General features: G+C 50.1%; 19 protein-coding genes across 19 annotated transcripts; 8 read left to right on the plus strand and 11 right to left on the minus strand.

Moving 5' to 3' along the window:
• Positions 1-22: 22 nt before the first annotated feature.
• MRET_4066 (tRNA-specific adenosine deaminase 2) lies at positions 23-758 on the plus strand (the record flags this gene model as incomplete). Its single annotated transcript, XM_027630693.1, has 3 exons — positions 23-569; positions 594-644; positions 673-758. 3 exons carry the CDS (start codon positions 23-25, stop codon positions 756-758), a joined length of 684 nt encoding a protein of 227 aa, XP_027486542.1.
• MRET_4067 (arginase) lies at positions 724-1,683 on the minus strand (the record flags this gene model as incomplete). Its single annotated transcript, XM_027630694.1, has 1 exon — positions 724-1,683. The coding sequence occupies one exon, from the start codon at positions 1,681-1,683 to the stop codon at positions 724-726; it is 960 nt and encodes a 319-aa protein (XP_027486541.1).
• Positions 1,684-1,845: 162 nt separating this feature from the next.
• Positions 1,846-2,410, plus strand: MRET_4068 (cytochrome b5; the record flags this gene model as incomplete). Its single annotated transcript, XM_027630695.1, has 2 exons — positions 1,846-2,305; positions 2,334-2,410. The coding sequence occupies 2 exons, from the start codon at positions 1,846-1,848 to the stop codon at positions 2,408-2,410; spliced, it is 537 nt and encodes a 178-aa protein (XP_027486588.1).
• A 162-nt stretch (positions 2,411-2,572) lies between these two features.
• On the plus strand, positions 2,573-3,280 carry MRET_4069 (glutathione S-transferase; the record flags this gene model as incomplete). The annotated part of the gene is made up of 1 exon (XM_027630696.1): positions 2,573-3,280. One exon carries the CDS (start codon positions 2,573-2,575, stop codon positions 3,278-3,280), a length of 708 nt encoding a protein of 235 aa, XP_027486568.1.
• A 7-nt stretch (positions 3,281-3,287) lies between these two features.
• On the minus strand, positions 3,288-5,595 carry MRET_4070 (glycoside hydrolase family 55 protein; the record flags this gene model as incomplete). The annotated part of the gene is made up of 2 exons (XM_027630697.1): positions 3,288-5,356; positions 5,382-5,595. 2 exons carry the CDS (start codon positions 5,593-5,595, stop codon positions 3,288-3,290), a joined length of 2,283 nt encoding a protein of 760 aa, XP_027486665.1.
• Positions 5,596-5,711: 116 nt separating this feature from the next.
• MRET_4071 (uncharacterized protein) lies at positions 5,712-7,478 on the plus strand (the record flags this gene model as incomplete). Its single annotated transcript, XM_027630698.1, has 2 exons — positions 5,712-6,207; positions 6,247-7,478. The coding sequence occupies 2 exons, from the start codon at positions 5,712-5,714 to the stop codon at positions 7,476-7,478; spliced, it is 1,728 nt and encodes a 575-aa protein (XP_027486666.1).
• A 39-nt stretch (positions 7,479-7,517) lies between these two features.
• On the minus strand, positions 7,518-8,519 carry MRET_4072 (DUF159 domain protein; the record flags this gene model as incomplete). Its single annotated transcript, XM_027630699.1, has 1 exon — positions 7,518-8,519. One exon carries the CDS (start codon positions 8,517-8,519, stop codon positions 7,518-7,520), a length of 1,002 nt encoding a protein of 333 aa, XP_027486667.1.
• A 161-nt stretch (positions 8,520-8,680) lies between these two features.
• On the minus strand, positions 8,681-10,699 carry MRET_4073 (MFS sugar transporter; the record flags this gene model as incomplete). The annotated part of the gene is made up of 1 exon (XM_027630700.1): positions 8,681-10,699. One exon carries the CDS (start codon positions 10,697-10,699, stop codon positions 8,681-8,683), a length of 2,019 nt encoding a protein of 672 aa, XP_027486668.1.
• Positions 10,700-11,008: 309 nt separating this feature from the next.
• MRET_4074 (23S rRNA (uridine2552-2'-O)-methyltransferase) lies at positions 11,009-11,788 on the plus strand (the record flags this gene model as incomplete). The annotated part of the gene is made up of 1 exon (XM_027630701.1): positions 11,009-11,788. One exon carries the CDS (start codon positions 11,009-11,011, stop codon positions 11,786-11,788), a length of 780 nt encoding a protein of 259 aa, XP_027486669.1.
• MRET_4075 (protein-lysine N-methyltransferase EEF2KMT) lies at positions 11,783-12,935 on the minus strand (the record flags this gene model as incomplete). The annotated part of the gene is made up of 2 exons (XM_027630702.1): positions 11,783-12,186; positions 12,218-12,935. 2 exons carry the CDS (start codon positions 12,933-12,935, stop codon positions 11,783-11,785), a joined length of 1,122 nt encoding a protein of 373 aa, XP_027486694.1.
• An 83-nt stretch (positions 12,936-13,018) lies between these two features.
• Positions 13,019-15,235, plus strand: MRET_4076 (DnaJ subfamily A member 5; the record flags this gene model as incomplete). The annotated part of the gene is made up of 1 exon (XM_027630703.1): positions 13,019-15,235. One exon carries the CDS (start codon positions 13,019-13,021, stop codon positions 15,233-15,235), a length of 2,217 nt encoding a protein of 738 aa, XP_027486670.1.
• Positions 15,236-15,251: 16 nt separating this feature from the next.
• Positions 15,252-16,613, minus strand: MRET_4077 (uncharacterized protein; the record flags this gene model as incomplete). Its single annotated transcript, XM_027630704.1, has 1 exon — positions 15,252-16,613. The coding sequence occupies one exon, from the start codon at positions 16,611-16,613 to the stop codon at positions 15,252-15,254; it is 1,362 nt and encodes a 453-aa protein (XP_027486651.1).
• Positions 16,614-16,738: 125 nt separating this feature from the next.
• MRET_4078 (NADH dehydrogenase (ubiquinone) 1 alpha subcomplex subunit 8) lies at positions 16,739-17,273 on the plus strand (the record flags this gene model as incomplete). The annotated part of the gene is made up of 3 exons (XM_027630705.1): positions 16,739-17,056; positions 17,094-17,153; positions 17,184-17,273. 3 exons carry the CDS (start codon positions 16,739-16,741, stop codon positions 17,271-17,273), a joined length of 468 nt encoding a protein of 155 aa, XP_027486664.1.
• Positions 17,274-17,322: 49 nt separating this feature from the next.
• MRET_4079 (uncharacterized protein) lies at positions 17,323-17,764 on the minus strand (the record flags this gene model as incomplete). The annotated part of the gene is made up of 2 exons (XM_027630706.1): positions 17,323-17,733; positions 17,762-17,764. The coding sequence occupies 2 exons, from the start codon at positions 17,762-17,764 to the stop codon at positions 17,323-17,325; spliced, it is 414 nt and encodes a 137-aa protein (XP_027486500.1).
• Positions 17,765-17,931: 167 nt separating this feature from the next.
• On the minus strand, positions 17,932-20,529 carry MRET_4080 (uncharacterized protein; the record flags this gene model as incomplete). Its single annotated transcript, XM_027630707.1, has 1 exon — positions 17,932-20,529. One exon carries the CDS (start codon positions 20,527-20,529, stop codon positions 17,932-17,934), a length of 2,598 nt encoding a protein of 865 aa, XP_027486689.1.
• A 113-nt stretch (positions 20,530-20,642) lies between these two features.
• Positions 20,643-22,251, minus strand: MRET_4081 (succinate-semialdehyde dehydrogenase/glutarate-semialdehyde dehydrogenase; the record flags this gene model as incomplete). The annotated part of the gene is made up of 2 exons (XM_027630708.1): positions 20,643-22,097; positions 22,126-22,251. 2 exons carry the CDS (start codon positions 22,249-22,251, stop codon positions 20,643-20,645), a joined length of 1,581 nt encoding a protein of 526 aa, XP_027486524.1.
• A 93-nt stretch (positions 22,252-22,344) lies between these two features.
• MRET_4082 (PA domain protein) lies at positions 22,345-23,664 on the minus strand (the record flags this gene model as incomplete). The annotated part of the gene is made up of 1 exon (XM_027630709.1): positions 22,345-23,664. The coding sequence occupies one exon, from the start codon at positions 23,662-23,664 to the stop codon at positions 22,345-22,347; it is 1,320 nt and encodes a 439-aa protein (XP_027486691.1).
• A 182-nt stretch (positions 23,665-23,846) lies between these two features.
• Positions 23,847-25,250, minus strand: MRET_4083 (Sec14 cytosolic factor; the record flags this gene model as incomplete). Its single annotated transcript, XM_027630710.1, has 3 exons — positions 23,847-25,030; positions 25,060-25,108; positions 25,149-25,250. The coding sequence occupies 3 exons, from the start codon at positions 25,248-25,250 to the stop codon at positions 23,847-23,849; spliced, it is 1,335 nt and encodes a 444-aa protein (XP_027486525.1).
• A 233-nt stretch (positions 25,251-25,483) lies between these two features.
• MRET_4084 (N-alpha-acetyltransferase 10/11) lies at positions 25,484-26,070 on the plus strand (the record flags this gene model as incomplete). Its single annotated transcript, XM_027630711.1, has 5 exons — positions 25,484-25,504; positions 25,543-25,612; positions 25,641-25,728; positions 25,761-25,867; positions 25,895-26,070. 5 exons carry the CDS (start codon positions 25,484-25,486, stop codon positions 26,068-26,070), a joined length of 462 nt encoding a protein of 153 aa, XP_027486683.1.
• Positions 26,071-26,181: the final 111 nt, after the last annotated feature.

The raw sequence follows: 26,181 nt of genomic DNA on the forward strand, positions 1-26,181 counted from the left end.
CCTCCACCCCACCAAAACGACCATGCTGGGCCAAGCTCGGTATGTGCCCCCGGAGGCCCAGTCTGCGCAGGACTTGTACTGGATGCAAAAAGCCCTCGACATGGCACAGGAAGCTTTGGAGCATGAAGAGGTCCCCGTGGGCTGCGTTTTTGTGCGCGACGGCCATATGATAGCTCAGGCACGCAACCGAACGAATGAGCTCGCGAATGCCACGCGACACGCCGAGCTGGAAGCCATTGATGAGATTCTGCAAAAGATACCCCCCAAGGATACCCGCTTCGGCACGGCACCTCATGCCGGCCCACCGGACGACAATCCCATGCTGCGTACAACGTTGTACGTCACCATCGAGCCGTGTCTCATGTGTGCGTCTGCATTACGTCAAATTGGGATTCAGCGCGTCGTGTTCGGTGCAGGGAACGAACGTTTCGGTGGGAATGGTACAGTGCTTCCGATTCACGCGAGCAGAGAATTGCCCTACAATCCTCCCTATGAGTCTGTGGGCGGGTACCTGCGTGAAGAAGCCATTATGATTCTCCGCCGCTTTTACATGACGGAAAACGTCAAAGGTACGCCCTCGCTTCTGACCTCAGCCCCCAAACCAAAGACCAAGGCGCGTCGCGTGCTCAAAACCGAGATTTATCGTACGTGCTATGTCACTCACCGTATCAGCGCCTGGCGTGTCTATGCATGGCTATGGACCACCGGCCCATCATGCACCCGTTACAGAAGCGTCTCCCCCAGCGCCGAACGAATGAGGGAACAGCCCACGGCAATCGTCTGCTCAGCCGCATGCTTTTCCAGATGGGGGTTCACTTCCACCATATCCATAGCCACCAGCGAGCCGGTCTCAGCTACCGCCTCGCATATGTAATGACCTTCTCGGAACGTGAGACCACCACGCACCGGTGTGCCTGTACTCGGGGCGACGCTCGGGTCCATCGCGTCGACGTCAAACGACAAATGAATGGGGCGATCGCGGCGCGACGTGTCACCGTTGATATAGTCAAGAGCCATTTCGACCACCTTGCCGATACCGAACTTGTCGATATGGTGCATCGAGAACGCCTTGATTTTATGGTCCTTAAGAATCTTGCGCTCTCCCTCATCAATATCACGCAGACCAATATATACAATACGGTTGTGCACGTTCTTGGTAGGCGCAGGGAGCCAGCTCTTGTAAGGCTCAATATACGAGCCGTCAAGACCCAACGCGAATGATACAGGACAGCCGTGCAAATTGCCCGAGGGCGTCGTTTGGGCCGTGTTAATGTCGGCATGCGCATCCACCCAAATGGTAGCAACGTCAGGGTACACACGCGACGTGCCTATCATGGTACCAGTGCCCAAACTGTGGTCGCCACCCACCGTCAGCGGGAGCTTACCGGCCTTGGCGTGCTTCTCCACCACGTCAGCCAGCAGCTGGCTCGCCTTCGAGGAGGCTTCCACATTATGAATCTTTTCTCCTTCCTTCGTCTCTCGCTCCATCGAACGAATGTCGTCCCATGAGATCGAGTCGTCTTGCTCATATTTCCAGCCAAGCGACTCGAGCTGCTTCGGCAGTCCCGCATGGACCAGGGCCTCAGGGCCATCCTCCACACCCTTGCGTGGCTGACCGCCGCTGTAGCTCACGGGAATCATGACGGTAGAAGGCTCATGGAGAATGTGCGAGTGGAAGCTCATAGTGTGATCTTCAGTGTAGTGGGACAGAAAAAGCTGCCATAGTCTGTCGTCGATCGTGTCACGCGGACATACGTCAGAGGCTGGCGTCGATTTTTTTTCATAAGCACACGTGGCTAGTGCGTCTGGCTCGTCCATTCGCAACGGACGAACGTGTGTACATCCATGGACGAGATGGCACCTCCCGCGATACGTGCCATCCTCAGTGAGGACGATGATGACCATGTGCCCATGTTTCCTTCTGCCAACAGCGCTCAGCGACATGCTGTCAGTGGGTCAGCACCATCGTCCCGTTTGCACCCCTCCGGCATGAACAGTCTGCGGGCACCAGTGGAGCCAGCGCCTTCACAGCTCGAGGTACCTATGAGAAGGCAAAAGGTGATCCTCGAACCCGGTCATAGCCCTCTTGATTGGGCGCGATTAAAAACGACAACAGATCTGCGAGGCGGTGTATCCACTCTTCTCCGCGTCACCCCGTCTCAACTTAAGCAGCACAACCGGCTTGACGACGCATGGACAGCTATTCAAGGAAAAGTGTACAATATGACTCCCTATTTAAAATTTCATCCTGGCGGCGTCGATCAACTCATGCGTATCGCAGGCCGTGATGGCACTCGACTTTTCTGTACGTTGACCTATTCACTTACTTGCAGTTGCCACGCATCCTTGGGTCAATGTCGACGCACTCATAGACTCTACGATGGTCGGCGTATTTGTGCCAGAATCGTGACCCCTTCTGTAGCATAGCAACCCCTTCCATGCAACGTGGTCTTGCGCGTGACGCATAGTCTTCCATGCTCCATGCAACTCGTTTATTAATAGGTGGCGTCGGTTACTACTCCCCCATAAATAAGGCTGAGCACGGGCCGCCCGTTACCCGTGTACCACCATCATGCCTCACTTTTCCCTCTATGTCCTCAAAGGCCTCTGGGGTCCGAACCCTCTGAAAATTGGCATTATGCTTGAAGCACTCGGTGCTGACTACGAAGTCAAGTTTGTTGAATTCGGCTCCTCGGACAAAGAAACCGGCGTGAAGGGAGCCGACTACCTGAACTTGTGTGAGAACGGCCGCACACCTACGCTGGTTGATCACAAGCGCAATGACTTTGTCATTTGGGAGTCGGGAGCTATCCTTGATTACCTCTGTTCTGCCTACGACTCAGAAAACAAATTCCATGGTAAGACGCCTGAGGAACGCGCCATTGTCATGCAGTGGCTCTTTTTCCAGGTGACGGGCCACAGCCCGGTGCAGGGTAACTTGTACTTTGCCAAGATGTACTGGAAGACAGCCTACGGCGAAGATCCGACTCAAGTGACCCTGAATCGATTCAAGAACGAACTGGATCGCGTGTTCCATGTGTACGAGCATCGTCTGCAACGCCAAGCCTCCTTGAATGGCGAAGACAAGGCATTCTTGGCTCTCGATCGCCCCACGATTGCCGACTACAGTGCTCTTGGATGGCTGGGCATGCTTCCTGATGTGGCTGGCAAGCTCGAAATTGACATGCAGAAGTACGGAATCCTGAACAAGTACATCGAAAGGATGCGCAACCTGCCCGAAGCTCAAGCAGCTACGCGCCGTGTGGCGAGCGGTCACTAAACAGATGTTACACCACATAGATATGTTTTGCTGATATAGCACACAAAGCCAACGTACTGCAGAAGCCTTCTCGATGCGGACGTTCCATCACGTAGTCTGCTCCGTCTACGCTTAATATCACTTGAGCACCGACAGATGCCAGATTCATAAGCCACACATTGGACAAATCCCGCTCAAGTACACAAAGACGTCGCTGACATGCATGATCAGCAAGCGATCGCTGTCCGTATGAATCAAAAAAGGAGTATTGACCCGATCCCAGGACAAAAATATCCGTACCATGAGAGATATGCAGCCCAAGGGCACGGTCTTCCATCACAGTGTCATAAGTCCAGTCTGGTACGTTCGGGCCTCGAGCGTACCTCTTTGCACAGTCTGGATCAGGATACTTCGGATGTGAGACGACGCTTTTCGATGCCGGCTCAAAGTTGTGACCCTGAAAGTAGGGCGACTCCGTTTGGATCATGGCCAGTAATACATTTGCCGCGTGGTGAAGCGAGTATTGATACAAAAGTGCATGCTCACTAGCGGTGCCGTACATCCAAACCGGACCTTGCGACTCGATAAGTACGCCACGATCGGTCAAAACATTCAGCTGCTCGGGTGTGCCTTGGTCCAATTCGTGGTCCGCGGTCCAGACCCATACGTTTTGAAAATAGCCACTCGCTGACTTGGTCAAATGGAGACTGAGAAATGCAGCACGAGGTAAGTCTGTCAAGGAAGCTTGTTTCGGGCATTGGGCTAATTCTTGCTCCGAGCCACAGAACCCTCCAATACGAATATGAGCATCAAACATGGCGACGGAGCCTTGCGCTCTTTCATGCACATTCCATTCCATCACAATGGCGCCCGGTGTGTGCCCACGGGTGCTGAATACGAGATCTGCCAACAGCAGATCGCCGGAGTCGCCTGGTCGGCCTACGCGAACCACGGGACGAGGATTCTGCACGTCCTGGAAAGCTGGCCCCGTACCGAGAAAAATGGGCTGGGCTTCTCCCACGAGGAATGTCCCAATAGGTATATTCAAGGTGTCATGCAATACATAGACGCCATAAGGAACGAACACAGCACGACCCACATTTTCGTTAAGTAAGGACTGCATCGCTGCTGTGTCATCCGACATACCATCTCCCTTCACACCGTACTGTTGTATATTCACGACATCAGACCACGTTGCATACGAGGGTTTCTCTCGACCAAACCACCGCCCATGCTCATCTACCAGGCACGCTGGCCGCTCCGGGGGGGTCATATCACCAACATATATCGGGCCATCCAGAGTTTCCTGACGTCGCAAAGCTGTCGGTGCCGTCACCAAAGAAGCCGGTGCCTTGAGCCAGTACTTTACCAAGTCATTTGAGTCCCTTGGGGATAAGAGGGATTGATATGGACCATGCACAATACTCTGCACGTGGGACACACGGACATGATCTAAAATCAATCGGCCCGTACCCTCTCTTTCGAGCTGCACAGCATGTTTGGTATGCGCGATGTACCAGTCGGAGAGGATAAGTGATCCAACACCTTGCCTCTCTGGCAACATCCCTACCATCTCCAGACCCACATGACAGTCGTGGATGTGTACATCCATCAATGTCCATGCCCAGTTCCAATGCAAACATATAGCGGTTTGGCACTGAGAAAAGCGCACGTTGCGCACGGTGAATTGCTGGTTTCCCATCCATGCTCCAAAACGACCGCCATAAAAGGTGAGGTCTGACATACATCCACCGCTGGCATTTTCCATCAAAATGCCCCGTTGTTGCGTGGAAGGATCTGTCCTCATTTCAAAATGCACGTTACAGAGCCCCGTGGCTTGACTCACTTGGTGGTGTATACCTGTGCCATATTCCGGGGGCATCTCGCTCAAGTCGATGCAAAAATTTGAAATAGATCGGAAGAAGTTGTTCTGAGGAGTGTACCAATTCTTCCCGCTAAATCCATAAGGGTTTTCGTCAATCACGGCGATACCTTCGAAATGGGCGTACGGCTTAATACAGGGGCGCTCAGTGGCATCTCCCAGCAAATGGGTCAGGTATAAAGATACGATCGGTTTTGAAACCCTGTATATGCCCGCTTTCGATTAGCATACGTCACGTACGTGGGAAATAAACGAGAGCGGGTGCTGTAGTGGTGCTGTCAGCTTGAGGGCCACATCGTGGTCCGTCAGATATAGCCGAATTGATGGCATTTGTATCGTCATTCAAACCATCTCCCTTGGCGCCATAATCATGAACGTTGCGATATACAGCATAGTCGCGGGTCTGATAGGGTGCACGACCAGATGTCAAAACTCGCTCGAGCCAATCGACCATTGTGGCCGCAGGGGTGGTGTGGGTGGAGTCTACCCACAGGGGTCACATGCCCGTGCATAGGCCCGCGTGTCAACAGACGAGTGCCTTCCACACGTACCCCATTGGATATAACCATCATGTCAGCGTGGAAGGTCGACGTCGGTCCGCTTTTGCGTTACGATACCGTGGACAATCAGGGCGTGTACCATGCTTTTGCACTGCTTGTGACGCAGCATCCGGCTGGCAGCGTGCCGGTGAATCCACCCATTCTGCAGTATGTCACTACTGCGAACCAGCAGCCTACGGGGCCTCCTCTGCAAACAAAGGGCCTACTTTTGTGGGTGTACAATGACCAAGCGAGAAAATCGCACGCTTTCTGGCGCTTCAAGTTTGAGGTACGCATGTTGAAGGTGCCCCAACAGGTGGCCTACATTATTCCCGGTGCCTCTGAGCTTCTTGATTTCTTCGTGCCGGCGCACCACCAAAACTTCCGCTGGTCGGTATACTCGTGCAGTGGATTCAGTGCTAGTGTGGATCAAGAAGAATACGGTGGCATGGACCCTATGTGGAATGACATGCTCAGGGAGCATGCCAACAATCCTTTCCATGTCATGATTGGTGGCGGTGACCAAAGTGCGTATCGAGTACATCTGGAACACAACTAACGTGCAGTCTACAACGACAAGGTCGCAGAAATCGACATCGTCAAGTCCAATATTCGTCCGAAGAATATGAACTCGGAGGAAGAGGAAATCGTGCCACCGGAGATCATTGCAGCCATCGACCGATTCCTCTTTGCGAACTATCTCGAATGCTTCAATTCTCCTGCTATGGCACGAGCTATGGCGCGCATTCCCATGGTCAATATGCTGGACGACCACGACCTGGTCGATGGGTTTGGAACGTACCCAGATGACTTGATGATGTCGGGTGTGTTTAGCATGATTGGATCGCGCGGCTACTTCTTCTACCTACTGTTCCAACAGTTTATGAACGATGAAGTCGACGGCATTATCAATGAGAACACCAAAAATCCCAACCCATCTGAAATCAAGTCGCTCATTATCGGTGGCCCGGGCTGTTACATCCCCTTCCCCACTCACTCGTTCCTCATTTGGCTTGGCCCGAAGCAGCACATGCTTCTTCTGGACTGCCGCGCTCAGCGGAAGCTCAACCAAGTGTGCGGCACGGACACTTACGAACGTGTGCATGAGGCTCTCGAGGCCATGCCAGACACAGTGCGCCACTTGATCATTCAACTGGGCGTCCCGATATCTTATCCGCGCATGGTGTCTCTGGAAAACATGCTCTCAAATCGCTTCAATCCCTTCGTCTCCATCGCCAAGGCATTCATGCCGGCTTTCACCAACAACTACAATGGCCAGGTAGAATTGCTGGACGACCTTAATGACCACTGGTGCGCAGCAAATCATAAGAAGGAGCGTAACCAGCTGATTGAACGTGTCCAAGAGCTGTCCAAATCGCGAAAGCTCCGTGTTTCGTTCGTTAGCGGTGACGTCCATGCCGCAGGCTGTGGTGTGTTCCAGTCTTACGATGGCATGGATCCAAGCCGCGACTACCGCTATAGTCTGGCTGTGATCACAAGCGCTATTGTCAATGCGCCTCCACCACCCGCTGTCATTAGCATTGTGAACAGGCTGGCTTCGAAGCACCACAAGAGCATGAATTATGCCCACACGCGTGAAACAATGCTGCCATTGTTCGAAGTTGATTTGGATGAAAAGGCCTCCAAGAACAAGTATATTATGGGTGCTCGCAACTGGTGTGCTGTGGACTATGATGAATCAACTAATGAAGTTGTTTTCAGTCTGCACATCGAGAAAAAGCCGGGGACCGGTCGTGTCAAGGTGTACAGCATGAAGACGCCGCCGCCCCTTTTCTAATGTATTTACCTTTCATCGAATTTGTTCTCTTTTGATCGTTTACCCTTCGCTCTCACCTTTCAACCAGTATGTCTCCAAACTTGGTGTTCCTTTCATGCGCTTGCGAGGGCTTTCTCGAGTCTTGGCTCGCATGACGGAGGAAGGCGATTGTGCTGGCTTGACATGCTTTTTAGGCGTGCTGGGCAGGGTTTTGCGCTCTTCCTCCGTACCATTGTCTTCCACAGCCATTTTTTGCCTCTGTGTATGTAGTTTCGCCTTTTCAAACATGGCCAAAATACCGTCCTTTCTTGCATGGAGTGGATAAATGTAGTTTTCATTCGATGTACCCACCGATCCTACCTCAGGGGGCACCTTATAGCAGTCAAGCGTGCCCTGGTACGGCGTTAGTAACTTGGAAACATGCTCATAACTCGTTATCCCGAGCCACTCAGATATGGCGCACGTGTCTGGCAGAATCACAGGCATACGGTCATGCAAAAATTCGAGCTGTTTGTTGGCTTGTGTCGTTACAATTGCAAATGCATTTTGATCAGACCCTTTCTGCTGAGTCCAAAATGCAGCCATGGGCATAAGTTGCCGCGATTGCCCATCGATCGTACGCCGACCTCTACCATATTTGCCCATGCCAACGAAATGCGCGATACGCTTCGGGGCATGCGTTTGACCAGGTACAGTGTCATCTTTTTGCCATTCATAAAATCCTTGACAAAATACGATACACCGACGCTCTGCCATCATGTCATGCCAAATAGAACCTGGCTTCAGCACCGTATCATCTCGCGCATTGATAAGCATGACCTCATTATCTGCATGGAAAAGGGACTTAGATGAAACGCCCCACTTCATTGTCTCCATCATCACATCCATGGAATCCAGATTTTTTCGAAACACGGGGCATTGCATATTTGGAGCGATGTTGTAGCTTGGAGAGAACTGTGTGCCCGAATCCGAAGGCCCAAGTCCTACATTGGCGGGGATCGTATCAGTCACAGCCGTCAACAACTCATCTTTATTCAGGTTGCATGCGAATCGTCCACACATGGTACCAATAGGTGGAGGAAATGCACAGCGTACGGGAGATTAAACTACCGAGGCAGGGCAAACCGCCAGACGACTAGGGAAGTAGTGTGATGATTTGCTGAAAGACGTTTTCTTGATCGTAAAAGTGTATAATGAGGGAGAGGACATTAAAGAAGAATGACCTAAGCCATGCCAACGCCTTCGTTCATAGCTTGCAAAGGATGCTTGCGTACGTTGCGTCTTAAAATGTAGCGTTGAATAAAGTATGGAATTTGCTTGAGCTGGTGGGTGGCAAACTTGCGCGTCGGAATACTGAACACGATGTCGAGTTCTTCCAGCGTAAGTGCTTTTGTTTCCGGCATAAGGAAATAAATAAGAATCCAAAGTACGACACACCAGGCAGCATAAAAGCCGAATGCTCCCTGAGGCTTGAATGACTGTTTCATACGGAACCACGTAATCGACAAGACTGCATTAAAGAACCACAAAACGGCTGTGGAGAGCGCCATGCCGGCTTCACGAATCCGAATTGGGAAGGCCTCCGCACCGTAAGTGAGTGGCACAGGACCAAACCCAGGGGAGTACAGACAACCATACACATAAATGCCCGTGAGCACAACGCCCATACGAGCGTGCGTCTTTTCTTTATCAATCCAGAAAGCAAAACCGGCGATAAGAAGCATAATGGCCATAAAAGGAAGAGTGGAAAGAAGCAAGTTGCGGCGACCAAAGGTATCAATAGTATACCAAGCAGGAATAGCGAACAAAAAGTTGAGCATACCAAAGCCCCAGCTTCCCAGCAGTGAATCCAAGTCAGTCGCGTTGCCCACTTCCTTGATAATTGAGCTGGAGTAGTATGCAATGACATTAATACCACAAAACTGTTGACCAAACATGAGGATCGAGGTGGGAACCAGTGCACGAAAGTTGCGAGGCACGGTAAACAAATGCGTGACATTTTGGAAACCATGCTCAGCAGCGTGCTTGTTCTCTTCTTCAATCAAACAATGAGCAAGGAACATGTCACGAGAAGCTAGCAAAGGAGCATTGCGCAGCTTCAAGAACGATTGCAAGGCCTTGCCATATTTACCTTTTTTCATGAGCCAACGAGGTGATTCGGGGCAGATGAAGACTTGCAACATGACCAGCAAAGCTGGAATGCACGCACTTCCAAGCATCAGTCGCCAGTTCAATCCAGTAATCGAAACATTGGCAGGGTCTTTGACTCGGAAAAGCACTAAACTAGCAGCATTACCAAGCATAATACCAAAAGCAGTCCATGTTTGCCATTGCATAACAAGAGCACCACGAATGAGAGGAGGCGAGCATTCAGCAGCATATACAGGAACCGTAGCAGACTTAGGACCAATACCAAAGCCGAGGAAAAAGCGCGAAATGAACAAATGCCACCAGGTATCTGTCACACCCTGCCATACACATGTGGCAAAGCTGATGAACGATGTCAAGAAAATAGTTCCACGACGTCCGAGAAATGCATTCAATGGTTCGGTCAGCCAGCAACCGAGAAATGCACAGCAGATGTACGGGGCCGACGAAATGAGACCCACAAGCCAGTTGTTTTTGCTCATCTCTCTTTCAACATCTGCACTTGTCCAATTGGTGTCAATAAATTTATCGCCTGTTTTGAGTGGTCCATTACAATTTCCTGCTGCATCTTCCTGATAAAAGTCGCAGTCTGACTTGTAGAGACCGAACTGGTTGGGAAAGAAAAGAATGGCACCATTGATCACGGACTCATCTGCGCCCTGAATGGCAGCTGCAGCACTACAGCAGATAGCGAGCCAATACAAGATGAAGGGTTGGTGCCACTTTTTGGTTTTTTCTTTCGCAAGAACCTCATGATCCTCCGATGTAAGGTAAGGAACTTTGTCATAATGACCTGTAGATTGGGCTTGGGCGCAAAATGCTCCCTTCAAAAACAGCTCATGGTACTCTTCAAGACCTTTATTCGAGACAAAATCCTGCACGCGTGCCTCAATTTGTGCGGGGGAATAGCCTAGAAGAGGATTACGCAAGCGAACCTCTGCAGAAAGCTCCGGCGAAGCACTATCCTCCATGGCTTCAGCTAGAATGGCTTCATGCATCTTGTAATCTGTTTCATCTTCATGATCGTTGAGTTTCACTTTTCGATCACAGTCTGTCTCTGCCAACCCGGCTGGTTTTTCTGATAGGGTATCCATGGTCCCAAAAAATGGTGGTGTTGGGCGTTGTTGTTCTACTCCGTGTACGCTGAAAATTTGCGGTTAGTCAGCTTGTACACTCGCTGTACCCCACAAGAAATCAACAATATGCGGCAAGCTGGCAATAGAAGTTCATTGGTTTGTTTCGCACCTCAGAAAAAATGGCAGTCGCCACAAGATAATTCTTTTTTCGGGGGGCTTTACATGCTAACGACTGGTTAGGCCAATAGTATCCTGAATATCCTATGCCGTGGTCTTCTTCCCCATATCACATTCAGCACGCATGGATTGCCGAGATTTGCGTGAAGGATGAGGAGGTTTTTTGTACGGACAGAGCCTCTCCTGTTTAAATGTACTCCCCTGCATGTATCCTACGTGACGTCTAAGACATCATGGCACTATCTACCGATACGCCATGCATCTAATCGAAGCAAGTCTTCCTCTAAGTATTTAGCACGTCAACGCCATGACGAATTCGTTCGCTTAAAAAAAGCTGATGGAACTGGATATGTCTCGCGTTCTGCATACAAGCTTCAACAACTAAGCCAAAAATACCCCTTCCTCCAGCCTGGGCGCGCCATTGTTGACTTGGGAGCTGCTCCTGGTGGTTGGAGTCAAGCTGTCGTGCGACAATGCCCTAATTCGCAGGTATATGCTTTGGATCTTCTTCCTTTGCAGATATCCGAGCCCAATGTTGTTTTTTTACGCGGTGATTTTATGAACCAGCAAGTGCGCTCTGATTTGACCTCCTTGGTGTCCCGAAAAGTGGACGTCGTGCTCAGTGATATGATGGCCAATACTTCAGGGAATGCTGTTCGTGACGCACAGGCATCGCTTGATTTGTGTACGGCTGCTTTTGATTTTTGTCTATCTATGCTACAAGAGTCAAGCACGGTGTACAAGAACCCTGGAGATGCTAGCGTTTTGCCAACTTTTGTGTGTAAATACTTCATGAGCCCTGAGGCAGACGAATTTCGAAAGGTATTGAAGCAACACTTTCAATACGTACGCTCAGAAAAGATGAAGGCTAGTCGGTCAGAGAGTCGCGAGCAGTACTGGGTATGCATCGGCTTTCGAAAACCGCTATGAGACTTCAATGTGTAATATGGAAACGACGCCTTCCAATTTTTGATTGTGTACAGAGGGGAAAAGAACGAGATCCAAATTCGGCCATGTAGTCTGTTTCAGATCCATCATCTTCCATCGCAATTGACGGCTTTCAAGGGTTCGTAGAAACTGGCCGTACGTATCGGGGTTACGAACCGTGCTCGCCACGAGAGCGAAGGGTTGTGGCCCACTGTGCGCTCTTTTCTGCAGAGCGACCCATAGGGTATCGACAAAAGGCGATATCAAAGTGGGGTCATACACCACATCGGCGGCCAAAACACATGTGGGCCGCATGTTTCGCAAGCGCTCCAATGCGTCTCGATCACCGGTACTGATGTCGTTCCAGTCGAGTGCTTCAATATGTGCTCTTGTGGCATTATCTGGCTTGTTAGTAGCATCATGTCGACGTACTGAGTTGAGCTGTTTCACGCAGTCGGTCAAGTACTTGACCCTCCAGATCCGTTAGATAGAGTTTTGCATCTGTGTGCGGAAGTGTATCAAAGAGACGCGCACAAACTAGTCCAAGAAAACCTGCGCCGCTCCCAAGTTCGAGAATACAAGCGTCACTCTTTTGCCAAACATGAGGTGAGGCCACCACATGAGCAGCAAGCCGCAGACTTGCCTCCCATGTTGTGAGCCCAGTCGTGCCTTGAGAAATAGCTGTGCCTTCTTGTCGAAAAGTCACTGATTCACATGGACCTAAGATATCATGATGATGCTTTGCGGTGGTGATGGGAAAGTAATGATGGACATAGAGAGGGGAGGGCACTCGAGTACCCATAATGGAAGGCGTTTCGGGCATAGATACTAGCCGCATGTAGCGTTCTAAAATAGCGTCATCGACTGTAAGATCCTGCTTTTCTGTATCAAGAGAAGCTGCCTGATCATCTGTGCACGCTTCTATAGCCTGCTCAATGCGCTTAACCAGTTGTTTGAGAAACACACGATCGTATTCATCGTTAGATGGGTGCGTTTCTTTACCATTAAACAACACAGTGTCCAAGCCAACTTGAGCAGCCAGTAGGTCTAGATTTTCTGGCCATTGAAACAGAGATGATCTCGGTGAAAGCCTTGCCTGATATTGTATGTACAACTGACCCTGTGCCTTCCTCGACGCCTCAGCGTCCATGCCGAGCTGTAAGTGGAGCCGGGTCCAAAGCTTGGCGAATTTCGCCCGTTTTCAGTGAAAGCCTAAATTAATCCACAGCTTCCATGGGCGCACGCCAGTCATCGGAAGCGGCAGAAGACGACAATGGTTTCATTGACTATTATGAACTCTTGGAAGTTGAGCTAAATGACTCTGCCGACGTTATTCGCAAAGCTTATCGGCGACTCGCCTTGCGGCTGCATCCAGACAAAAATCCTGGTCGTGAAGAAGAAGCTAACAAGAAATTCATTCGGTTACAGGAAGCGTATGACGTACTTATCGATGACCATGAGCGTGCATGGTATGACAAGAATCGCGACAGGCTTATGTATGGCGTGGAAGAAGATGAACAGGAAGAAGATGTAGATGCAAAATGTCGGTACTTCAAGTCTGGTGGGGAAGCACCCAAAGCAACGTCTATGGCACCAGGGATTGGCGTGCCGCATTTGCTACGATTTCATTCGCCTTCCCTCACGAAAGATACCAGTGACTCAAATACATCTTTTTATGGTACATTCCGGCGGCTATTTGAACGGTTAGCCGACGAAGACAGAATCGCTGCTCCATATCCAGGTGAGGACCGCACAAGCGACATGGCTGATCCATGGCGTGATGACGCAGCTATGTATCCATCTTTTGGACACCCAGATACCCCCTATGTGCCGACTTTGCCCTCGAATGAATTATCATGCGTGCGGGCCTTTTATCAATTCTGGAGTCAATTTTCTAGCCGCAAAAGTTTTGCGTGGAAAGACTTACATGATACTCGACAGGCGAAAGACAGACGTTTGAAACGTATCTTGGAAAAAGAGAACAAACGTGCACGGGATTCTGCTCGGCGCGAATACAACGAAGCCATTCACGGTCTCGTGACGTTCATCCGTCGTCGTGATCCCCGTGTTAAGGCCTATCATGCTCAGCAACAATCCAAGACAGCATCAAAACCGAACGAGGAGTGGCTACGTGCCGAAGCTCTTCGGATTCAGAATGAGAAGCGTGCTCAGGCAGCGTCTTTTCAAGCTCAAAGCTGGCAAATCACATCTGAGCCAGAAGATGACGACTTCGTCGATGACTTTGGCAGTGGCTCCTCGATGGATGATGAGGTCTCAGATGAGCCCTTTTGGGACTGTGTCGCATGTCACAAACGATTTTTGTCAGAAGCAGCATGGTCCAATCATGAACGAAGCAAGAAACACAAAAAGGAAGTAGAGCGATTAAAGCGTGAGATGCTGGAAGAGGACCTTGAACTAGCGGAAGAAATCGATGAGATGGAGCCGTCTATGACTGAACTCAACATCCATGATACTGTCGAAGAGAATGTCTCTGCATCACGAAAAAAAGACAAGAAGAAAAAGAAACAACAAATGAAAATGCAGGCAGCTGTCGAGGAGCCAGACCCACCAACACCCCCCGATTTTGCGTTCAGCAAAGAAAAAGAGCGTATGGAAAATTTAGGCAAGATGCTGCCACATCTCGCTCAACTTCCTGTATACCAGGAGCGGCCTGAAGGCTCGTTTGACATTTTTGGCTACGGTTCCATCCTCTTCAAGCCGCCTCCGCATGTGATTTCGTATACTCCGGGTTATATTCAAGGATATGTACGCCGTTTTGCTCAGCACTCGGAGGATCATCGCGGCACTCCTGAACGGCCAGGACGTGTCGTGACACTTGTGTCAGCCGAGCACTGGCATAGCCTCCCTAATGCAGATGAGGCGCCGGAAGGTGATATCGTGTGGGGTATCAGCTACACTATTGATCCTGTGCATGCAGACGAAGTGCGCGCCTACCTCGATCACCGCGAGAAAAATGGCTACACGGCTATGTGGGAGCCTATTTATGGCTTTCATGAGGACGATCCTCAAACTCCGCGTGTCCTGGTACCTGAGGCCCTCGTTTATGTTGGTCTGCCAGAAAATCCAGCTTTTGTTGGACCACAACCTTTAGATGAATTGGCTGAACGTATCTTTTTGTCTCAAGGACCAAGTGGACGAAATGACGAATATCTGTTTCGATTAGCAGACGCTGTTCGTGCTCTGACTCCTGAAAGTGCCGATCACCACTTGTTCACATTAGAGCAAAAAGTGCGTACATTGGCAGAGAACACGAAAGGCACAGAATCCTCCAAGTCACGACGCAAGACGAGAAACAAGGTGCCTCCAGGAACAGAAATATGCAACGTATGCAAGTCCACTTTCCCATCGCGTTCGAAACTATTCGCTCATGTCCGGGAAAAAGATCATGCTATGGCGGGACCTGTGATGAAATCACGTAAAAACAAGTAGCCCGTAGGGTATCTATTTAGGTCATCAAACATTGATGGGCCTTTTGTACCAGAGTCAATGCCTCCGGGATTCTCTGGGGATCCACCGAACCATGCTTGTTTTGCTCGGCAAAGTTAAAACAACAAATCACATGTTGGTACATTTTGCGCTCGTCAAAAAAGACCATGACATCCACCAGCAGTCTTGGATCAGTGAATCTGACGGGCTTCGACACAGGCATGAAATCTGTCATACCCTGTGTCGGCGGAAACGGAATACCCATGTACGTGCCCAACAGTGCACACACATCACGCACATGTGTTGCTGGTTTTCCGATCGATAGCGTCCACACCAGAGTCTTGATTGCCGTAGCATCGAGCCATTCTTGCGCTTTCTTGCGCCGTTTGGTCAATACCATTTCATCTTGCCAACGTCGCCATATTTGCCGGATCTTTTGCTGGCGAAGATTCATTGGCATGGCACGACAAATTCCAAGATCACGGACCATGCTGGTGTATGTTTCGACCGTGGCAAAATGAGAACGAAGAAGATGGTCATGCTCCTCCAGTAGTGTCTCGGTTCGGTATGGATCGGGGCAAACGGTATCAAACACTTCCATCGCACTTTGATATCTTCCAAGAGCATATTGAAGTGATATATACATTCGGTATGCTGTGGCCAAAGATGATATATCTTTATCCATAAAGTGTGCGTCTGATGTTCCAGCACCGTCCGTGTCAGGTAACATTCCCTCGCCCATCAATGCATGAAGCTGCGTCAATCCAAGGTATAATTTGTCTAGTCGTTCTTTCCATACATCTGAACTTATGGTTTCAAGCTTGTGCGCGCGTATCATACGTGTTAGAGCCTGAAAAAAACCAGCGAATGTGCGAGGCGTAGGTCGAACACCCTCCTTCTTCATATCGCAAAAAAGATGCCATGCAGCAGTGGGACTCTCTGCATTTATAGCGAGCAACATGACTTGGTTCCAAGCTGGGGCACTCAGCTGAGGCGTCGGATGTCCATCCAATATGCGCTTTGCGCGCATCGAACGAGCTAATGCACGCCATCCTTGCATACCCTCATGGAGAATAGATTCAGCACCTTTGAACAGCTGCATCGGATTATCCTCCGTACTCGATAGCTCTTTTATTTTGTGCGACGTTTCAAACATATGTTGACGCAGCTGATCCTCAGGACTGTGTCGTGATTTCCGATGTACGCGCACATTCTTGGAAAACGCACCGCCGCGCCTTCGTTGCATGTTTCGAAAATTGATCACACTTTGAGGAGGTGCATTTTTACTTTTGGCACCGTGTGATGTAGCATATGTGGCAGTAGCTGTGCGCAGACACGATGCTGTTGACCTCTTGAACCATGCTGTGCAGAGTTGGTGCATCAACACAACCTACTTTTTTTCGGCAGGCCGACACGCCTTGCGCATGATGACTAATGCACCAAACGAGCGGCCCCGTCTGTCCTTGCCGTAGAGAGCCGAGATTTCTCCCAACATCATCAGACGCTATGGCGACGCACCGTGAAGCAAAAAACCCGACATTCTCGTATGTCGAGCCTATGCCATGGCCGAAGGATGTCCCCAAAGTTGATGAAGTTGGTACAACCTCTGCTCCTCTGAAGTCAATTGCTTTCTTCTTCGGTCAGTTTTGCAAGGATTATACAGAGGACTTCATGCTTTGCAAGAATGAAGATCGCAACCCTGAGCACTGTCTGAAAGAGGGAAGAAGAGTAACACGCTGCGCCCAAGATTTGATTCAAAAGATTGGGGAAAAATGTGGCAGCGAGTGGGATGCTCATTGGCAATGCCTTGAGAGCAACAACCAGGTATGCATGCGCGGTTGGTACCAAGCTAACGACACAGGAATATATGCCGTGCCGAAAGCTCGAACGTCCTCTCAACAAATGTGTTCTTGAGCAACTTGTATGTACCGTCTATCTCACTGACCTCCAGAACCTTGTCAAGAAGATTCCAGGCTCTCCAGAAGGCCAGCCCCAGATTCACGAGAAGACAAACCCTGTTATTTCGCGGCTGCAGAAGTAGGCAAACATATGATAGCCAAAAACGAGTATTCACTACCACCACACATTGTTCACGGTGCTTCTACGTCTTCTTCCTCCGCTATATCGTCCAAAGAAGGCTCTCGCACCACAGGTTCGCCTGGTGTATCCTGATTTGGAGCACGAAAACCAACGTACAGTACAGTGTTATCCTCGAGTTGGCACGATGAGCAGAGGGGAGTGCCGTCGGAGGCACGATGCGTAGCAGTACTCGCGGATGCGAAAAGCGTATACGTGTCGTCCTTCTTATGGTATAGTTCCACATCATCTGGCGTTGCTTCTTCGAATGGACGATGAAGCACTTGGTCTTCCGGTTGCTTTGTGCTTGCAAGCACATGAAGCAAGTGCGCTTTCAGTTCACGCACACTCACTTCTGTTGGAACGATTTGAGCATACAGAGCCGTAGTACTGAATTTGAAAATGACTGTAACTTCATTGTCCAGCTGTGTGTGTGAGATGACGGCAACGCACCATGCTGTTAAGTGGATAGGGGGACACGTCCAAGACTGCGGTATATCAATCTTGGGGCTCCCAACTAGGAGCCAAGTAGCGTCTCAAGTGGAGATGGTAGTCGACCTAGGGAAATTCATGTATTTACACTTGTATTTGACATTTGTCTATCCAGTGACATAAAAAGGCGGTCAGGAAGACAAACTGTCCTCCGAGTCCGACAACGGGTATTGTAAGCGTTTCTTCCTAAGGTTGTCAAAATATGGTGAGCTCTTTGATAAAGTAGCAGCGCTACCAAATCCATCTCCGTCCACATAGAGACCCAAGGCGTCTTGCTTGGGAGCATGCGGCAGTACGTTGCGTCCACGAGCTTCTTCCAACATTTGCCATTTTGACGCACGTGTTCGTAATACAGGAGACACATGCCTTGCTCTCGGAGCCCTAGACTCACCATGCTCTTCACGGGGTATGCTGCTTGGGGACGCATTTGGCCTCTGCTCCTGCTCGCCGGGCCTCTCCTGTACTCGCGGTGCACGACGGAAGTTGCTTTCCCAAAACCAATCATGATCCTCGATTTTATGAACATAGTCGCCAAAGTCCTCTTCATCGTCGGACTTGGAGTTGTTGAACAGCGTCGCGCTCTTGGCTGGCGCTCGCAACACAGGTGACTTTTGTTCCAAGACAAGGCGTTGGCGATCCAACTCGACCTCCTGTCGAGCAAGTCTTTCTTCACGCTCTGCCACTTCTTCGATTTGTTTTCTCAAATTGAGCGTGGCAGTAGGCTCTGCTTCGAACTTGAGGGTGGGAGAAGGCATCTTGTCAGCATGTCGAGCGAACTGAGATGCATCCGCTGCTTTACGCAGAGCAGGTTGCGAAGCTGATGTCCGCAAAACAGGTCGAGGAGTGGAAAAGAAACTTTCTGGTGAGCTTGGCTGCGACTTGTTCTTTTTCAAGGCTTTTGGCGTGATACGCTGTATAAAAGAATGCACGCTTTCCGACTTGACACTAGAGCCTGCTCTGCGGCCTCGTCGCCATATCGGTATATGGAAGCCTGTCTTTCTGTCGTGCTCTCGCAATGCATCTGCCGTCAACTTTTTACCCCTAGGTTCCACCTGAGGATGATCACTTAGTTCAAAATGATTGTGATATACCTCGACATCACTAGGCGACAAGCTGACTCGCTCCATCGGCGGCGGCGAGTCGGGGCGCACACGGTTCATGGGAGCTTGAAGTGGTATACGGGAAGACTGCGACGACGAAATAGAGCGTGACGCTGGCGATGTCGGGAACAAATGTGATGGTGAGTTTGCTCGAGCGGTGAAGGGATCTGAACTCCGCCCCAAAGATGGCACAGGAGACGCGCGAGAGACTGTATTTGACAGGGTGGGAGATGCATGCGTCATTCTAGACGGACTGGCTCCTATCAGTGGACTCACAGCACGAGCATTAGGCGATGTGGTTCTGTTCAACGCGGGCGTTTTTGGTGCGCGTTTCCACAACTTGTGAGACAAGGGCGAGTTGACAAAAACATCATCGGGCAACGGTGAAGCGTTCTTCCATGCATGAGCCTGTGACGCACGTCGGGGAGGGGAAACAACGCGCAAGGGCTGGTACCCTTGCACTGGTGGTGGTGACCCACGAAGCACGTCTGATCCAAGGTGCGGCGACTCTGACACCACACAATGTATGGCAAGGGCATCGGCTGGGTTGTCCTTACGCTCAATTTGGTATAAATACACACTCGGTCCCCCTCGAGCATCCATGTCAGCCAGCCTCGTCCGTAGAGCCGCTAGTTCACGAAGAAGATCTTCATCCACCAATCGACGGTGAGTTCGACGGAACGTGGGGGAACCATTGTCGGGGGAGTCTGACTTGCGCGAGTAAGAATCAGACGACGATGTATCGAGGCTCATAAGCTGCATGCGCTGAGTCCAACGGTTCTTGCTGCGTTGTGCATGGTTGTCCACCACCTCACCAGGCCAGCCATGTGTTTCCCAACGGGGGATCCATACGCCCCACGCCTTGGCAACATAGGCACTGCTCACGCACAAATGCGCACATGTGGGTCTGTGAGGAGACTGCATTAGCATTCCAAGTGCTGTGATAATGCCTCGAAGTTCTGCACGCCGGCATAATGCCGCCGAACCTAACGGCGTTCGACGCGTCATGTGCGCTGGCATACTGTCCGCTTCACCAATGAATTGTGCGCTGTTATGGAATGAATCAGGTCCCCCATACAATGCATATGCTGCAGAGGTCCCATTGGCATCCGCATCTGCACCCACAAAGAATGGCTGCACAGGTCGTGTACATGCATGATCACTCAAGTGCCGACTAGCAAAATAGGCATACACGCTCTGTTGTACATCGGTCAGCTCGACGTCGTGTTCCACTTCTTCACAGGATATAAGAGAAGGCGCCAATGATTCCTCATCCACATCACGAATGGGAGGCGCCACGGCCTTTTGCTGCGGTGATGGTGTCGTGCTATTGGGCCGAGATACTCGAGGCCTCGAGCACGCATCAAAATGATTCACTGCACGCATAAAGCGTGGGTGGTTCAAATAATCTGGTGGTTTGACACGAAAGGCCTCTTCTTCGTCATCTACTTCCCGGCGCCGCGATTGGCTGGGGTGATGTATACCTGACACAGGGTCGCGTGCGTGTTTCGTACGTGAATGGGTACGCACTCGCCCTTCAGAAATTGGCGTCCCTTCTGAAGGTCTTCTCACAGCGGCAACAAAAGCATGACGGCGGTCCTCGGGTGGGCTGCGACGCTGGCCCCCCATTCACACTGCCACAGAAGCGCGAAGAAGCGCAACTCCCGCAAAGATCGCCCTGCATACATTTCCCCAACAGACCGCCTTTTGTGCACGTGATACCTGTGTCTACCGAACCCATGCTAGATGCCACCAAAGGAGAGGGCTTTTTCGTACAGGTACTCGTGAATACCGGTAGGACCTCCTTCACGACCAAAGCCGCTCTCCATTACACCACCAAAAGGCATAGTGCTAGATGAAATCATACCCGTATTGATACCAACCATGCCGACGTGCAGAGCTTCAGCCACGCGGTAGCAGCGATGCACATTCTCGCTGAAGAAGTAGCCTGCCAAGCCCACACGCACGTCGTTCGCCAGACGAAGCACTTGTTCTTCAGATTGGAATTTATAGATAGCAGCCACGGGACCAAACGTTTCTTCATCGTCAGTAGGCACGCGTTCCCCTGGTTTGACAAGCACGACGGTGGGCTCAAAAAAGAGTCCCTCGCCCTTGTCACCTCCCAAGACCACTTCAGAGCCAACCTTTTGCATTGCACGGACATGTGACTCTGCTTTGTCCTGACTAGCCTCATTCACTAGCGGTCCAATGTTGATGTTTTCGTCCAGACCGTAGCCCACGCGAAGCTTCTTGACTCTCTCGACAAACTTGGAGACAAACTCGTCGTGCACTTGTTCGTGCACGTAGATTCGGTTGGCCGAAATGCACGTTTGTCCACCACAGCGGAACTTACAAGCCACAGCATTGCTGACGGCCGCGTCCACATCCGCATCATCAAATACAATAAACGGTGCATTGCCGCCCAGTTCCATCGAAAATTTCTTGAGCGTATTGACCGACTGACCCATGAGAATCTTACCTACTCTGGTGGATCCAGTGAAGGAAAGCTTGTCGACCAATGTACTCTCGCAAAGTGCCTTGCCCATCTCCGACTCGTTTTTACCACGAGATGAGACCAACACGTTGATCACACCTTTTGGAATACCTGCTTCCTCCGCCAAATATGCCAAAGCCAATGCACTTAATGGAGCCTCGTGAGGTGCTTTGACCACTGTAGTGCAGCCAGCAGCAAGGGCAGGTGCTACTTTACGGGTAATCATGGCCAAGGGAAAGTTCCAAGGTGCAATCAGAGCAGCTACACCTACAGGCTGCCGAATCACTGTTGTGCGATTGCTAGGATTGGGAGATGGTGTTGTGTATCCCTGAATTCGAAGAGCTTCCTCCGCAAACCACTGCACGTATGAGTTGGCGTAGTTCACTTCGCCACGGGCATCCGAAATGGCTTTACCATTCTCAGCCACTATCAGTCGAGCAAAGTCTTCTGCATTCTCTTGAATCTTGGCAAAAAGAGCAAGAAGGTAATTATGACGCTCATGTGGCGTAGTCTTGGACCATGTCTGGAACGCCTCTTCAGCCGCTTTGATAGCCATCTCTGTGTCTTGACGTCCCTGGTCTACTACCTCGGCTAATACTTCATTGGTGGCCTTATTGTAGACAGGTTGTGTCTGACCATTCAATGCATTGACCCATTTGCCATCGATGTACGATTTTTCATGGACAAGCACTGGATTCGCCAGCTGACATGGTGAGTGAACCGTAACGTACGCCCAATGAACTCTTTCCACTTCTTATAATGCCCTTCGGCATGTTGGGAAAGTTCTTCCATACATTCGTACTCGTCGAAAATGCACGACAAGGAGGTGCGATGCGCCTTACAATACAGGTGATCATCTTGAGTAATGATCGAAACGCTTGCTGAGTGCCCGGACGGAGACTAGGCTGAGAACGCACGGGCCCTGACGTGAATTTACATAATCATCTACATCATCTGATAAGTATGTCCTGCTTACAAGTAGGACACAGGCGTCGCGTTCCTGTGAGCCAATCGTCTATTTCGTCTTGATGAAAGATATGACCACAGGGAAGGACACGAACACGATCCCCATCTTCAAAATTCGACAAGCAGATAGGACAATCATCTTGTACATACCAACGAGGATTGGATGCGTTAGTGATACTTATCACACCCCCACTTTGTCGGTGAGAGGCAGTATCATAAATCGTCCCTTCAGCGTCCGGAATGAATAATTCTTGCTCTGCAGAGCCCCTTGAAAACATACGTTTCATATAGAGTACCACCATATCCATCTGGTGCATGCTCCACAGTGCATAGCTCCTCGGTTGCTGGTCAGGTATTTCGCTCGGTAGCAGCCGGTCCCATGTTCCGTTCGAGTGCCATCTATAGCATGGAAGAGATTTGATCATGTATACAGAAGCACGCTCGCGAAATCTCTTCACGGCCTCTCGCGCATTTTGGAGCAAGATCGCAGAAAGGGCAAAAATGGACGGGAGAAGGAAAATCAATAAGCCTACTTCTTCCCACATTGAGCCATCCAAACTTGCATCTAGGTAGAGCCCCACACGGACGCCAGACGAAGCAAATTCCATTAGTTCCAAATAACTGCTCCGGATCACAAAGCAAGATGGGATACTAATATCTGACGCATCACCATCGGGGAACATCACGAGGGGGATGCTGGCATCTTGTTGCGATATATCGCCCCATACTCGAATATTCATAGGGTCATCTTCGTAATCTTGCTCCATGTAATCCCCCACCACCACCGCTTTGGCTCCCATACTCTGAGCGAGTCTGACTTTTTGTTCAAAGGAGCATACTCCCCGCTCCATCAAGGCTACCCAATCTGATGGTGGGTGCTTGTTTTTGGGCTTGCCTTTCACAGTTTGATCGATCGACTTTTCCCAGTGCACCTTGTTTGCCAGATGAACACCTGAAGCTTTGGGTATACATCCATAGTTATTGTTGGTCTCCAGAAACGCTTGAATGGGGATAAGTGTACCCCACAAGCCCTCGTCTTCAACGCGTCTAAGCCCGAAAGCAGCTGGCCTTGTAAAATATGACTGATGAGCACTCGGTATAAGAATCTTGTTTCCAGGCCATTCTACCCTGCGTCTCATATCGTCCGACAAATTTTCTCTCGGGGGAGCCCGAAAGTGCGATTTCCCTGCTCTAACATCTGAGTCGACTGAGGTGTACAGATCCATATCTACACCAGCATGTTCTAAAGCCAAAGCGAGCGGGACAAGTGAGAGGAATAGAGCCAGTATTGGGTTTAAATGCATACACTCCAGAAGCGTCGCTTATGATGGTCACTCGTTGTGGTGTTGATTTTGGCGTCCCAATTCAGTAGCCAAATTTTGTCGCACGACCCATGCATGATTTTTAATTTTTGAACCAGGCAACGATATTTGGCCACAGTCGGAGAGCATTAGCAAGATTCCCTACATCGAAATCCATATTGTATCTAGTGCTTAGTAGATGCTATCGCATTAGAGAGCGGCTGGGCAGTAGTAGGTGGCGCAAGCCCATCGGATCCCGGTTCACTAAGAGACGGCGCAGCATGAGGTTCTGAGTCTTTGCTGGAGATACGGGCCGTGGCAACAGACTCGTTCAAAATGTCGTGTGAGGCGATCTCACCCGAGCTGTTGGCCTGCTTCGTTGATTGAGCATCATCTTCCTGCTTCTTAGACTCTGAGGATTCATCAACGCCATTACTGTTGGAGACTTTCTTCTTGGACAACGCGGCAGAAGCTGATACCATAGGTGCATGGTCCTCTGCTTGGTTGTTCGACTCTTTCTGCTCCTTAGCATCTTTTGACTCATTCACACTGGCCAAGGCAGTACTGGATTGGTCATGGGAAGCAGCTTCCACACGAGCAGGTGGCTCCTTTCCACCCATTCCTAAGTACTCGTTCTTGATCTTCCGTTTCTCCTCATTACGAGTACGGATAATTTCTTCGCCCTCAGGCGTGTTCCATGGACCCGCATCCGACATCATACAGCCACCCTGGCACTGACATTTGCCACCAATCAGGGATGGGATATTTTCCATAGGAATCTGTTTGGCCAGCTCACCAATGTAGTTGGAGCCTAAAATTTGGATTTTCTCACGCGTCACTGGATCAAGCCAGGCCTTCACGACAGTCCAAACTGTTGTGAAGATATACGGAGCATTGATGATGTAGAAGCGACCCATAGTTTCTGGGTAATAATACTGACCGATCTTGCTGGCCTGCTGAACATAGGAAGACACCTTCCAAAATTGACCGATACCCACGTTCTTGAGATCCATAACAGTGCAGCTCGTTTCGATCAGATTTTGGTTAATGGCAGAGCACACAGGCAGACGTTCATGGAGACACTTCTCGTATTCGTACACTAGCTCCTGAATTAGACGCTCAGGAGTGGTGACATTGAAAAGCTTGTTCAAATCAAGTTTACCAAGCTGTTCAATGTACAGAGGACGCCCATCTTTGTCCGTCTTGTGATAGAACTTTGGATAGAGCTCGTTGACGGCTTCTTTTTCAGGAAAGGAAAAGTTTTCATACAACTCATCCACCTTGAATTCACAACGCCATGTCTCAGACTCAAATAGCATGCTTTTAGCGGCTTCAAAGTCCCATTTACGAGCACGCATAAATCGACACACTGGAATGTGAGCACAGTATCATACATACAATAGGCATCATCGTGACGTTCAGGTGCATAGAAGCCATGCTGCTTTAGCTTCTCGGCGTCAGTATTATTTCAGCGACCCTGAACGCACCTGGTCGCGCATCTTTGACAATTTATGCTGTTGACCAGGATCGAGGTTTCCTGGGCGACCTGGGAGGGCTTGCTGCTGGTTCGACGACATTGGCTCACTCATCTTATCCTTATTAGGAGAATGTTTCTTTAGACGGAACATACAACCAGAACAAGCCACAACCTGTCACACAGATGACCACCGGCTAGAATGTAGCGGTAGGACGGGAGGTCAATGCCCGACATTTTGAGCAAGGCAAATGTCCACACGACTAGAGCACGTGACCTAAACCCTGGTCCGAAAGCGCGATCATCTTAACGTGTGTCATTGCCGGCTAACCTGCGCGACGCGACAGGATGAATATTCGTCAAGCCACGGTATGTACTACTTGAAGCGGGGTGATATTGACAATAAGATGGATGATATGATGGGGATGCAGAACTGCAATCTGCATAATCTCCCCGAAAATTATACCATGCGTTATTGTAAGTTTGCTCAAGCTCACTCTTCCAGACTTCTACCATGCATTGACGTGGCCCCAACTTTCTTATGTGGCAGAAGACGAAAACGGGAATATTGTTGGCTACATACTAGGAAAAATGTGCGTAAAGATGTAAACATTGACAGCTTAAGGGATGAGGACCCAGAAGATGGCGTTCCGGCTGGTCACGTAACCAGTATTTCTGTGCTTCGTTCACACCGGCGTTTGGGTCTAGCGAACAAATTGATGAAACTCAGTCGTATGTTTGCACGCATCTGACTAGCAGAAACCGCGATGCGCGACGTATTTGGTGCCAATCACGTCTCTCTCCATGTGCGTGAGTCCAACCGAGCTGCCATCTCTCTATATACCCAAGCGCTAGGATTTCAAGTGCAAGGTACTGAAGCTTCTTACTACGCTGATGGCGAGAATGCTCTTTCGATGCGCCTCCTACTCAAGTAGTATATCCTCTACGACATACTGCTCAATAGACTCTTTGCATATGTACATGATTCTACGGAACATGTCCATTCGGGATCATAGAGCTTAAACTGGATTTGTGAAAAGGAGAGT

The sequence above is a fragment of the Malassezia restricta genome, chromosome VIII (assembly GCF_003290485.1).
Source record: "Malassezia restricta chromosome VIII, complete sequence".
Classification (NCBI taxonomy): domain Eukaryota; kingdom Fungi; phylum Basidiomycota; class Malasseziomycetes; order Malasseziales; family Malasseziaceae; genus Malassezia; species Malassezia restricta.